Consider the following 14949-nt stretch of genomic DNA (forward strand, 5'->3'; position numbering starts at 1 on the left):
AAAATGTCTTTTTAATTTTTTTTTAGTGCCTCAGCAGAATAAAAATGTCATAAAATTACCTTGATTATGTCATCATAGAGAGAACTAATGGCCTCTTAAGAGAACTGTTATGAAAATAATCAAGTTCAGAAAGTATTTACAATCACTTAATATGCCTTGAATAAAAATATTTCAGTTTGACTTTATCTGAAACTTATTTCTGTATACGTAATGCTATTGCCACAGCATAATACACAATATGTTAGTATAGGATAAGCTCATAAATAAGTCCATTACAAATATAATTTTAATATGATAAATATCAAACAACTATTAAGGAGAAACAATTTGGTATAAAATGGCATTTTGCAAATAAAAATTGATTGAGAAAATAGCTATCAAAAACTACTGGAAAACATAACCACAAACCTTCATACTACTTAATAAATAAATAACTGTACAGCTTTCCATGTTAAACTTAGAATTAGAAATAGCTTTCATTCAAAATAAGGAACAAAACTGAGTTATGTATATTTCTTACTCTACAAAATGGTTTAATGTATACACCACTAACAGTAAGAGCATTGCCTTCAGCACTATTCATATGTGGCTAATATGAACACTGAGCAGAATTAGAAAATCTAGTGTGACCAGGTCAAGATCTGTGATATAATCTACAGTTTACAGGGTAAAAAAAAAAAATTAAAAACAAACCAAAACCAAACAAACAAACAAAAAAGCAATCTGGATAATATAAAAAAAATGGGTTTATGGCATTTTTGTGAGCCAGCAATAGTTTTTTTTTTGTTCTGCTTTGGTTAAATCAATAAAAGCTCCTTGATGTTCAGTACCTGGGTAAAACTAGGTAATTTAAGTACCTTCCTAAAGTTGCCTAATCTTAAGTCTTCAATTTCCATTTGAATCTTGGTCATTGTACTTATGAGTTGGAACTGTTTGAATGAGAATAAAGGGAGAGACTTAGCAGACTCTCCTATTGATAACCTAATGCACATACTGATCTCACTATATTTTTAGCAATTTTTTTAGACTAAAAAAAATAAAATTAAGTTTAAAATTGAATGAAAATATAAGGGAGATGTTATGCAATGGAGGAGTAAGCACTTTCTTTGCACACAGATATATTTCCAAATCATAAATGGCAAAAAATTGTGATCACTCACAGGAATCTTCTTGTTGTCCTAATGCATTGTGATTCAGTTTTTATATGGAAACAAGTTTCAGAGGTTATTGAATTGTTAATTTTTCAGGTTTTCTGTCCCTTTTCTTTCCAGTAGATACCCTATTATAATGGAGACTGTGCATATTAAAAAGAGAAATCCAAACATTAATCTTTCATTTGTGAACAAATATATTTGACAGAGCATACATACTTTAGAGTGTGGACAAGATGTTGACAGTAAAAAACATTCTATTTTTATTGAATGTTTCTTCTTTGTTATAAAAAGGAAAGTTTACATGTATTGAAGTCCGATTTCACCTTGAGAGACAGATGGGTTACTATCTCATCCAGATGTACATACCAAGTCTATTGATTGTGATTCTCTCCTGGGTGTCATTTTGGATCAATATGGATGCAGCTCCAGCCAGAGTGGCTTTAGGCATAACAACTGTGCTGACCATGACAACACAAAGCTCAGGTTCACGAGCATCTCTTCCAAAGGTAGGCAAAATTTCCTTTGTTTATACTACATTAGTCGTAATGTTATGTGACAAACACTTTCAATCGACCTTATGTGTTTTGATTAGCATTCAACCATTTTCTAAAGGAGATAAATAATTTTGAACTATTTAGGGGAGGGTTTTGATTCTCCAGACAAATACATTCTATTTCTCCCATCTCATCTATTTACCCAACCATGTATCTACTAAATTCCATGAACCTTAATAAGAAATGAAAACAATGTTATTCAATACTACATAAATACTGCTTAGTAATTGACTGGCTCATCATTTTTCACATCCCAGTATCTGATGACATACTAGCAGTTATGACTGAAATTCTAAGGGCCACAGATCCTAACCTGTTCTCAATTATATTCCTTTCTCAAAAACTGCCAACATTATGAATTAACTCACTACTTACAAACACAGTTACATTAAAATGTAGAAAAACGTGAACCTAAACAGCTCCAAACAATTGTGTAAAAAATTTTTACAACACAATGTAAACTACTTAAAGTTTAATTCTGTTATTAATTATTCTATTATTAATTTTTCAGTTTTCTGAATTATAATTACTTTGAATATGTTCTGTTTCATTTTAAGGCTTATTCCTTGACCTTCTTCATGTGTCATTGCAATTAATAGAAATAAAATGTATAAAATAAAAATACACAAAGTCCCCTTCTGTGTTAGTTTTACCATAATATTTTTAGGTTGTCTAATTGCATTTTTTTCTAAGTAAAATAGATAGCCCTAAGACAACTGAACATGCTTTGTGTCTTAGATATATGGATCTGAATGCCTCCAAATGCAGCATCAACAACTCAGAAAAACAATGTAAGAGATTAACAGAGAACTATACATGGGTTTTGTCAGATTTTGAGGCCTGAAGCTAGCCATGTTTGCTTGTATTAAAAAGCTCTTGTAAATCTGCACACAAAGAGGGAGTAGGCCTTACTTTCTTGGTTCAGATTATGTCCTGCATCTGAGCTTGGCCATACGGGATTGCAATGAGCTCTATTACAATGAGTATCTGATTCTCAGTACTTTCACTGTGTCAAAATTACAGGACTAATTTAAAACCATATATTTGATTTACTGAGACTATATTAGCAATGAATGAACATATCAGAGTTCTCCACCTGTGTCCTTCTTCTATCTAATTTTATTGCAGGAATTTTCAGTTGCATCCATTTTAATACAGGAATTCCCACTGGTCCTACCATAAGCTATTCTTTGATTCCTTCATGTCCTTCACAGATCTCAGTGAGAGAAATGGAGGAAGAGCATGTGTTTCTTGTGGATTATTTGATTTGGGATGTTTGTCATACACTATACTATAAGGAACTGTTAATGATTTAAACAGACTTTGTGAAAGAATAAATTTTTAAAAAATAACAATTTATAGATTGAATTTTTATTCCTCTTATTATGTAATTTCATGTTAAGTTTTGTTTCATAACAGTAGTGTGGGGATGTGGAGGTATTAATGCACTTCCTGTTGACATGAAATACTTAATTTCACATCTGTGGCTTTAACATATTCGATCTTCTCCTTTCTTATCTCCATAGGTGTCATATGTCAAAGCCATTGACATCTGGATGGCAGTGTGTCTGCTCTTTGTATTTTCTGCACTTTTGGAGTATGCAGCTGTAAACTTTGTGTCAAGGCAGCATAAAGAACTTCTGCGCTTCCGCCGCAAAAGGAAGAAGAGCAAGGTAAAAGTAATGGTATTCACAGCTTTGAAAGAGAACCTCACTGAATTATGCCAGGATATAGGGTTAATTTGGTAAACATGCTACGGTTTAAAGTGGCAATATAAATAAAATGGCATCACAACATAAAATTCACTATAGGCAGAGGGTAGCTACAAGGACTATAAATTGTATAAATCCAACTTGAATTTCCAAAGAAGGGATTAAGAGGGTTTTAAATGAGGCATGGAGCATGTAGGAGCCATCTGCACAAACATGAATTTCACTCTGTTAGAGGAGTTAGATTATTCTTCAGTGAATGAATGTTGCTGGTATTTGCAGCAGTTTGTGCTACATTGAGATTCAAAAAATAATGTTTCCTAATTTAATTCTAGTACTCAATTCAAAGCCTTAACAGCTGTGTTTCATGCAAATATTTTTTAATACAAGAAATATTTTTTCAAATAACATTATTGGTGAAGAATAAACATTTTACTTTAAAAGGCTGATAAATGTGTGGTTTTTTCTTCTGTCCTGCTAATTTAGTATAAATCTTTCATATAAATAGTAAAAAACTTTAATATAGTAATGGCTATTAATATTTATTTTATAGCTGGAGATATATAACTACCGTAAAATAACTCACTACCAGTGAGCAAAGTCAAACAGCTAAGGCTACAAGTTTGAACTCTGAAGCCTGTAGTTAAATCAAGCAATAAGGAAAATTTCTTACAGCAGTATATAATTCCTACTTCTGATTTCATGAAGAGTAAATAGTTCTCCAGCCTATCCATTAAATGAGTACCCACCTTTTCACAGGCTTTCAGTTACTATCTAGAATATTACTAGTAAATGGAAGTCTAATCATAGCAACATGATTCAGTTCTGTTGTCTTTTATTCCTGAAGACTTACCTCATGTTTACTGCTTACATGCAAGGAGAAGACATTTTATAGGTTGTTTCACTCTTACTTAAAAGATATTGAAAATCTGCACTGCTGTAAAACCTACCTAAGCAGTCTCTGCTAGTAAGACTCTGTGTTAAGAGGCAGGCTGGACAGTAAAATGAAAATGACATTTTCACACATTTACCTGCCCTTATGTGTTGAGTCCCAGATTTCTTAAGCTGCACAGAGAAACTCATGTACTGTAGCCTAGATGATGATTCAGGCTGCATGTGCCTGCTTTCAACATTCATCCCTGTGAAAAATGGGCTTTGTTCTTCTCCCTGACAGTAGCAGAAAAAATAGAAGTTTTGTGACAGAGTATTTGTTTCTGAAGTATGGCAGCTCTCTGAAAGCTGCTTAAAGGTTTGGAATGGGAAGAATGGGATGGGGTAGACACAGATTACTGGACAGACGTAGGTGAGCCCCAACAAATGCATGGTGTATCAAATACAAACAGCTGTGGTGAGTGATATACTATGTCACTGTACCTTTAGTCCATTCACCTTTCTCACCATGTTGAGAAAGTTTCTTCAGGATCTCAAGCAAATTCACCACATTCAATTTTAATGATATCTTCCTTAAATACAGGTCAATTTTTATGAGCATAGGGTTAGAAACTGGTAGGTGATATCTTCCTTCCTTGGAATCAACCCAAATCTCATTCCAACTCTCTCTTAGCAAGACTTCAAACTCACCAAAGACACTTATTCAGCAATCACAATCAATGAAATTTCAGCTTAGAGGTATGTAAGGGAGGATCCACAATATACAAAACAATTCTAAAAGAAGGCCTCTTAAAAAAAAAAAAAGCACATGAATAACCTCACTGATTTAAGTGTTTTGCTGGATTAGTGCTTGACATCACGGTATTTTTGAATTCAAGCTTAAAAGTCCTTATTCTAATTTTACACTTCATTAGACAGTCTTTAGCTTCAGGCACGTTGCCTGCTAGATTGCCATAAAATCACAGGATTAAACCTAGAGACTTCAGGGTATGTACAAAAGTACTCCCCTTAGATTCTGAAGGATAGAGACATGCACTTCAATGCTTTTCTTCATAACAAACCCAGGTGAGGGTATTAAATATTTTTGGGGGTATATGGCTTTCCCTTCCTCCTGTATCTGTAAGCTTCATCATGAGACAGGCTTCTCAGTATAAATTTACCAAAAAAAATACGTTCTTCCTATGCAAGGTTATGATTTTAGAGAAACAGTAATTTTTCAGAAAATATTAATTTAACTAAATGTTTCCTGACTCCCTTCAAACCCACGTAGAGCTAGAACTCCCAGTCAGAGTTAACCTCTGAGAATACACCTTCTCAAGCTTTAGAGACAGCTCAGCTAACTGATTCTCTCTTTCTCAATGTTTTGTTAAATCATTCCTTGTCAACAAGTATACAGGATTGGAAACATTACAGCATATAGATTTTATTTCCTCCAAAAAATTTGGATCACATCCTAAAACCTCTGGTATACAAATAATAAATTATGTTTTACAGATTAAAAAATTCAGTAAATAACTAGCCTTCCTTACCACAAATATTATTATTTATTCACCACAATTTCTAACATGAAATGTAGGCCCCAGGATCATAAGTCAAAGTAACATGTTTTTTCTTTCTCTTTTGTCTTTTTCAAAGTTGGCTACTACAGCTCATGATTATAAAGTTTTGTATGTTTGCTATCCTTTTGGATTAGGTCAAACAGACACTGGCTGTCAAGAATTAGATTGCATTAACTTTTAAAACTGTATAAAGAAATGTTTATTTGGCCACAAAGTCAAAAAAGGTGAAAAGAAGTTATTTTAAAAGGCTGCATTTAAAATAAACTTCAGAGGCTCCCTTGAACATTAAATCCTCTTCCTTTGCAAAGTGAAAAACACTATTCTATTCAGTATTTATGTCCAAAACTATTAGAAAAATATATCCATTAGGATAACTTATTAGACTTTTAGATTCTGCATGCTTCCATTCTTGGGACACTTTACTAATGTCAGGTTTTTCTACCAGGTGAATTCTAACTGTTAAGTACAGATTTTTTTTTTTTTGGCATTGGCATTTTATCTGCAACAGCACAGTAAAACTTATAGCAATTCGACTGTGTTGCAAAAGTAAAAAAAAAAGATGAGTTTGGAAATATTTTGTTCTAGATATGTGTTGACAGAAGAGAATATTTATGAATAATATGTAATTGCAATAAGACAGCTGAAGAATTTTCAAAGTCTATTTTCTTTGTAATTAGAAAGATATGCTTGTTGCAAGAAATATTTACTTTTACCAAGTAACTAAAATAATAGCGCAATGATTGAATTTCAGTGCCTTTGGGAGGTCAGTGGATCCATTTTCCTGACTTAAGTCAAGATCATTTATACCTAATTCATCTCAGTCATAAAAATTGCACAAGCTCCCCTGAAATCTATTCCAATTGTTTAAAAAGTTTTTTACTATTGCTTTTTTTGACCTCTCATGGCTTGTCTAGGAGGGGCACAGAAAACAGATTACTTCTTTCCTTTATGTCACCATTTGCACGTTTCCATTCAGTCTTTTCTTTAAGTATTCCCAGTTGGTACAGTTTTGGGGTCTGGTTTACAGTTTTACTTTTATTTTTTTTTTTTGTAGTTTGTTTTTTCTCATTTGCTTTCCCTGGAAATTCTCCTAATAAGTCCATATACTTCCTCAAAACTGTATTTGCAACATGAACAACATGAAATCTACCCAGTAACAGTTGAAAACAGCCAAAGGATCAAATAATTCAAATTATACACTTGCTTATCCAAATCATTTTACCATTTGCCTTCTACACAACATCGTGTTATTGACCCATATCAGGACTGTGACCTTCCATATCCTCTGGATCTTTTCCCAGAACTACTGCAGAGCCATTGGGTTTCCATCTTATGCTTGCAAAGTTGATCATTTCTGGCTAAATGTAGTACCTTGTATTTGCATCTACTGACTCTCCTTCTGTATTTTTCAGATGCTTTGTTCAAATCATTGAATTCAATTCTAACTCTAAACATATCCTCAAACAAATTTGAAGGTTTTCATAGGTTGGAATATTTTGTAAATTTAATTAAAAGTATGGGTTATTCCTTCTCATTGCTGATTGAAAACACAAAGGAACTGGAATGTCTCTCTTAAAAAGCATATGATGGAACTTGGATAAGACCCTTGTAGTGAATTATACAGTTATACAAATTGCAATTGTGTACAGAGCTGTAATAAGATATTTTAGGATACAAAGCTCATCTATCCATTTTTCTTATGCTTTTTCCAACTCTAGTCACTTCCTCTTTTTTACACCATCTAGTTCATTTGCAGCCTCCCTTCCCAGACAACAGTTACAGCAGCATCAAAGACAGTTCTTAGGTATAACAGCACCCTCTGGCCACCCTTTTTATGATTGTAAGTGTGGACCTCATTCAATGATTCCAGATAACTAAATGGCAAATTTCTTTCCAGAGGCCAAATCCAGTTTGCACAGAATTAAAAATTTTGAAGTGTCTGGGATTGTGTTGTAAATACATTTATAAATAAAAACTATTATTGCAACATAATATACAACCTACTCATTGCATTTACCAATAAGCATCACAATAGGCATAGGAGATTTTTTTAAAGGGTCTAATACCTTTATGATTACGAAAAATGGCATAATGAATTCTGAGAACAGGGGAATTTTGGTTCTCAATTTGAGACCTCATTTGTTATCCAGTATATGAGCCATAGTGCTTTGTCTCTGACAGAGAAAAAACCTGTCTAGTGAACAGAACTATTTCGGAAACATTATATTACCATTCCTTCAGAATGAATGAATATTAATTATTCATTTGTCTTGAAAGACAAAAGGAAAAAAATGGTAGAATTAGAAGTCATACAGGGATACTGAAACAAACCTATGATCAATGCTTTTTCTTAGTTGCATTTACATTCTATGGGGAAAAATATTAACTCTGTATATATACTGAATAATAACACTTTTATTTTAGATCAGCTGTTAATATGTATTTAGTTTTCAGGACTATTCAATCTTTTAATCCTATTTTCAAAAATCTAAAGATCACCATATCTTTAGAGAGGAAAATAGACATGCAAACTAGATTGTCTGTAATGGTAATCACACCTCTTTTCTTTTGTTTTCTTTTTGGTCAACCCATCCGTTTTGATGAAAGTATTTTGAGGGAATTCTTGATGGAAATGAAATCAGTGAATCATTACAGCATAGCAATGGCTTGAGATGTACAGGACCTATAGACGGGACTTTGCCTCAAATCTACAGTACAAATTTAAGGGTAAACTATGAAGAAGATTCCCCATTTGTCATAATGTGATATCCAATCATTAATAGAGGCCCTGTCCTTTTGTCTGAAATAATGTCTTCCCATGTAAACTTCATATACCTTCATTGCTACCTGTATGTGATGACGTGAAATGTTAATAAAGGTACTGTCTTGGTAATTTCATAATCCATTTTGATCTGTTTAAATCTGGATTAAAACATAGTATTAAAATTTTACACTGTTTGTAGTGCAAGACAATTCATTAACACTTTCCTTCTCAAAACTGAACAGTAAAAAATGTAGTGTACAAATTACCAGAGTCAAGGCTTCAAATAAGCTTTCAAGTTGCTACCACAACCTATAATCAATAGGCTGTGGAGTTATTTTCAGCCCTTATATATATTATTCCTCAAGATAAATGTATTATTAAATATATGGATGGAAAACAGCGTGGTCACAAGACCACAGACAGTGACAGTTTTCTATTAATTTATACTTAAGTATTTTGTAGAACAGCACTGATACAGAAATAACCTAATTGAAATTACTTCCTTCAGATCTTCAAAGAATTCTAACTTTCTAAATGAAAATTGTTATCTAAATTTACTTGCATTCTTAAATTACAGTAATTTTAATAGAGATGATAAAATATTCATATCTAGCTGTATGCGAAATAACTTTCCAGTTGTGAATTTTAGAGCTGAATGTGTGACAACTGCATTCAAATCAAACTCTTACTAAAATTCATTAATGATAAGATTTTTTAAGTTTTATCAAAAGTCCGTGAGAAATCACTTTGTTTGGTGATGATCCACTAAAATACACAAAGGGAAGTAAAAGCTTCTTTATTATTTATAAAATTCAAATAATCTAACCAATATGGAGGACTTTTTCAGGAGAATTCACTGTCCAGATTATCAACTGGAATATACAGGGAATGTCTTTTAGATGATTTCTACAGTGGTGGACTCAGAGGCATGCATTCTGAGAAATATTTCTAGTCAAAAAGACAGACTTAAGCCAAGCCAATCAACAATAAAAAAAAAAAAATGACGTCACTGACATTTTATATAAATGCCTTTAAAAAAGTACTCAAAAGTTAGCATCAATAATAACAGTAATTGCATGTTTCCTGCTGTGCACAAGCACCCTCATATGAATCGGAGGCCAAGTTAGTGATTTTGCTGCATTACGAACCTGCTGGAAAACTTGCAGAACCACATTTTGAATAATCCAGTTGCTACCCTAGAAAAGAACTATGGCAATTCCTGCCTATCCATTAGCCCTAGCACTTTGATCTGACTTGGTAGGCTCCAAACATCCTGCCTGACCTCATGGAGACATCATCCAACAGACATTGGGCAAAAATGCTGGATTCCTAGAAGGACCTTCACATCACTTGAACAACAGAGGGCATTTCCAAGCAGCCTGCTGGCAGACTGAATACAGGATGTCTGCAAGCACAAAAAAAAAAAAAAAGGAGAGATCTGCCCTTGAAAACATTCTAGGGGATCATTCCATTCAGGTAAGCCTGAAACAGAGACAGTAAAGTCTTAGTATATAGTGCCTCATCCTGAAAACATGTATAACTGAAAGCTGCTACTCAGGAATTATTTTACTGTCTTTCTCAGCCTGTGCAATTATAAGCATTATTTTCTGGAGAAGCATGAAAAGACAAAACTCTGAAATGCACATATGACAGTGTTTAAATGGCAAGTTTATGGTAAATTCTCACAGTCCATGCATTTGTAACTTAATACTTCTGTTAGCTGAAATACAACACTACAACTCCTCTGGAATACAACTACTTTAAAGATGTTATTTCCCATTCTTTTCTGACAGGAGAGGAACACTATTTTAGTAACTAAATCTCTGTTTTATCACGTCATCAAATAATGATCCTATCATTTTGTATTTCTGTTATTCATTTCCATAGTAAAATAAGTCAGTGATTTTTCCTCCTCCTTTTCTTTCATGTTAATTTTTCTTTATTTTTGTGTTTTTAAAGGCAAAATCTAATACAGATTTGAAGCACAGTAGTTTCAGTGAACTATATTACTCTCTTCATTTATTTAGTTTATATATATGAAAAAGTATTGCAGTTGGGGGATAACTACATCTCTGCTGGATGGTCATGCTGACAGCCAAATAATTCACTTCAAACTTAGTGGTTTATCTGCATTCTTTTGTAGCTAACTTATTCAACTATTAAGAAACCTCTTTGGATTTTTTTTTTAAAATAGTAATTAAAAATGGTTCTTCAAGTAAGTACTATTGATGGAAGTTTTAAATATGTTTAGAATTAATTCTCCATTGAAAAATATTTTCAGATTTACCAAATGTCACAGGCAGTTTCAGAATGAAAAATTTGGAAGTTTGGATTTTAGCTGAGCTCTTTGAGAAATTGTATTTGTATAAACTAAGAGGTTAAAGTAAAACAAAAATTGCTTCAGAACTATTGAATTGAAACTCTAATTATTTGACTTTGGCACATAAATAAATAAATAGTTTTTTAGCTAGGAAGTGCTTTAAAATATCAAAAATTCGCTTACAAAAGGAAAATTGCTGCTCACCTCCTTTTATAATACTTATGTGAGTTATTTTTCAAAATAATTATTTAAGAACTAATATATACATAATAATTTATATACTTCATGAAAGTCTAAAATCCTAAAGCAACTAGGATAAATTAGGCATGAAGAATAGACATTCTTGAATTTAAAATTATTGAAAAAATGGTGAATGCCATCAAAATCATGTGACTATCCTTGAGGCACCTACATAGTGAAGGAGTATACTGGAATATATTTCAGAATCAAATTTGGCTCTGGCTTCACAGACTATATATCATTTATTTGCCTGCATATGTGCCTCTTTTACTGCTTGAGGATACCTATAACTAGGTAAAGAGAAGTAAAAAATATGTCTCCAGACACAAGTTACATTTTTTAATGTATGAATATTGTAAATATAAATTAATATTGTAGATATGAGTATTGTAAATATGAAATATGAAAATATGTCTTTCTTCAGGCCACGTACTTCTGTTTCTGTGCCATGTAATTAAAAATCACTTTCTCTTAAAGTTCTCTGAATTCTGAATATCTTTTCCAATTTTCCCCTGAATTGACAGAAGAATGAGTTGGAAGAAAACCTGGCCTTTGGTTTTCATTCACTGTGTTTGAAACTAAGACACTTTACATACTATTCTCTTTATCTGATGCATTCACACAGATCAGCAGCAATAAGGCATACAGATACAATTAACTAAATTTACAATGGTCAAATACACAGAATTCTCACCAATGTAATTAATGTGTACAATATTAGTGATTTTATGATGAGTATCTCTAGATATCTAGAGGCAAGGATCCTGGTTTGTTAAGCAGTGTACAGGCTTAATGGTTGTTGTCTAAAAGACCATCGTGAAGTTTTTCCATTTGAAGATTGTGGATATTTACTGTAAATGGGGAAACTTAAACCAAATCAGAAGTTGTGTGCTAAATTACTGTTAATTTACTATGTTTCTCATTTCTCTAAGTAGATTACAGAATCTATAAACAAATATAAAAATTCTGTGCTTGTTAAAACTCCTACAATATTTTTAACAGACACTGATAGGGATGAAATTTCAACCAGTTAAGATAACTGTGGATTCAAGAAGTCATTGAGGTAATGGTGCAACTGTTATTTAGCAGCAGGTAAGGTTTGTGTAAATAATAGTAATTAAAAAAAAAACCTTCTTTCTCATTTTCTTTATATTCTTTTTTTTTCTTTTTTTTTGGTCCAACAGGATGATGATGCACGTGAAAGTCAGTTTAGCTTTACAGCATATGGAGTGGGCCCATGCGTGCAAGCAAAAGATGGAATGACACAGAAGGGGCCAAATAATCCTGTTCAAGCTGTACCAAAAAGCCCTGATGAGATGAGAAAGGTATTCATTGACCGGGCCAAGAAAATAGACACAATATCCAGAGCTTGTTTCCCATTAGCCTTTCTGATTTTCAACATTTTTTACTGGGTAATTTACAAAATCATCAGGCATGAGGACATTCACCAATAACAAGACTAAGGCTTGCAATACATAAAGATCTGGTTGTCACACTCGACCAGAAGCTTTTTGTTAGAAATGCACATCAGAGGAGTGACTGGAAGAGTTAAAAACACTGAGGTGGTGAAAAAAGATTCTGCGTGGCCTGCAATGACCAGGATGGAAGAATGACACCCAGAAAAGATACATCTGCTATTGCAAACTTTCCTTGTAAAGCTAAATATTAACAAATTTTTCATTGTAAATCACTCTCTACTGAAGCTTTACTGGCAAGTATTTGTACATACTGTTACACAGTGGTATAACTGTACAGTACTCTCTGATGGTCCTTATTTTTTTTTAAATTGTGATGTACTTTTAATTTTAAAATTTGTTCCTGAGTACCCTAGGTAAATCCCACAGTATTACAGAATAGATTAGTGTTTGTAACCTTGATTTCAATTTTACAATATTATGACAAATTACTGATTGGAGAAAAAATTTAAAGGACTTCATCTAGTCTTAAGGACAGTACTGGTGGTTTTGCAATGAATATATTTGACACATTCAAGTCATATAATTTACTAAATATATTTAAATTACTGTTCCCCTGGAAGCTGTTTGTTGAAATAGTCTCTGACAGCACAAAGTATACAGCCTAATAGTCTGCCTATCACATGAGAAATATATTAAAATTTGTAAGGTATTGACTCCTGCAAAGGATTTTTTTTTCTTTTAATTACTTACACTTTGATAATTGAAACATATTTTTTAATATTTTTTTATATTTTAAGGGGGTTTTTCCTCAATTCATAAAACTCATACAGCTAGTGAAATAGACAAACTACATCGAAATTTTGCAATACTTCACTTTAATTCAATGCAAAGAGATCTTGGACCAAAACTGAAAGCAAATAGTGAACTCCACTGAAGCATTTGGAGGATGAACACAGTTATGTTTATGCACATTCATCTCCTACATGTTACATAAATATAGGAAGCTTAATTTATGAATATATCAAGTTTTCTGACTCATTCTTTGAAGTTTATTGATGTAACTTAGATATTGCTTAAGAAGCACTTCACAACTTTGGAGAAACATGAAGCTCATCTAAAACATAAAAAAGGATCTGGATGGTCTTTTACATTTACTGTATTTCACATTAATAAATAGGAGAACAACCATTAAAACTCTTAGAAAAATCTTTCCTGTTTAGGTTTAAATAAGTCATTTTAGTTGCTTCTTTGAATTGTAACACCATAGATCAATCTTGTCTATTGGAAAACAAAACCATGCTAAGAAGTGAAAATGCATCATTTAGAATTATTAGTCCAGTAGCTGAGGCTGATTCTCATTGCAAAATATTTTTATTTTGAACAGGTTTAAAATTTTTGGTTTGTTGTTGATCAGAATGTGTATACAAAAGCAAAATCAGCTGGAAACAAACATCTGGTGCACTGCCAAAGGCATGGTGCATATGAAGAAGCAGCAGCAATGTAACTCTGCACTGAGTAATATAGCAACCTTGGCTTTGGTTTGTTATTGTTTTCCTCCAAGGATTACTTAGAGAGGTTCTGAAATAGTAGCTCTCAGATTTTGTTAAACTGTGTCAGAAAGAAGGTGTATAATTTGCCTTTATTTTTAAACTATTATTCTTTTATAGTTTTACTTCATTTATGATCTAAAATTAATTCAATTTACTTAAAATTTTTTTTTTTCTTGCTGAGATGGTGTCTGCTTTCTGTTGATCTATTTATGTGCATGTTCCAAAATATCATGTTCACTTATGAAGGTGCTCATCTGTATGAGGAGGTATCATGAACTAATGGTTGATATTACTCAGTTGAGTTATATTCACCTCTCTCAAAGATGTCATTAACTGTATTGTATGAAAAGGGGTGTTAATTTGCTTCTGTTAGCAGCAAAGTCAACAGTATTTTGTTTAAGGGCTGTTTACAAATGCACATAACTTTTGGCATATCATTCTGCTGCCCTCAGGTGAGTAAAGATGTTCTATTTTGATATAATGGAACCAAGATCTCTCCTGAACTGGTTTTATGGGTTGTTTTTTTTCTGTTACTTTTACCACGGTAACAGAGGCCTCTGCAGTCCACTAATAATGTGTTTTTCAAGAGAAATAATAACTTAAAATTCAATTTTCATTTAGATTATTCCTAAATGACTTAATGTAAAGGCATACGGTAAAGAAAGAGAGAAATGTCATTTAAGATTATAAGAAACTTCCAGGCACAAATTCCTGCTCTTCACCACTGACTAGGGGAAAAGTCCAAAACTGCCAGCTGGCATGCCAGCCCTCTTTACAAAGCTAGAATCAA

General features: G+C 32.6%; 1 protein-coding gene across 4 annotated transcripts in view; it reads left to right on the top strand.

Annotated features, from left to right (window-relative positions):
- Positions 1 to 14742, top strand: part of GLRA3 (glycine receptor alpha 3) — an 86243-nt gene extending 71501 nt beyond the window's left edge. For 2 of the 4 annotated variants that reach the window (XM_027636053.1, XM_027636057.1), the window contains 4 exons: positions 1446 to 1660; positions 3235 to 3381; positions 8475 to 8594; positions 12376 to 14742. In XM_027636053.1, the coding sequence (XP_027491854.1) occupies positions 1446 to 1660; positions 3235 to 3381; positions 8475 to 8594; positions 12376 to 12645 (752 nt within the window). In that variant the 3' untranslated portion in view covers positions 12646 to 14742. The remainder of the gene's footprint in view (positions 1 to 1445; positions 1661 to 3234; positions 3382 to 8474; positions 8595 to 12375) is intronic. The other 2 variants (XM_027636056.1, XM_027636054.1) reach the window with 2 other exon arrangements.
- Positions 14743 to 14949: the final 207 nt, after the last annotated feature.

The sequence above is a fragment of the Corapipo altera genome, unplaced genomic scaffold (genome assembly GCF_003945725.1).
Source record: "Corapipo altera isolate COAL_440 unplaced genomic scaffold, ASM394572v1 22b, whole genome shotgun sequence".
Taxonomy (NCBI): Eukaryota; Metazoa; Chordata; class Aves; order Passeriformes; family Pipridae; genus Corapipo; species Corapipo altera.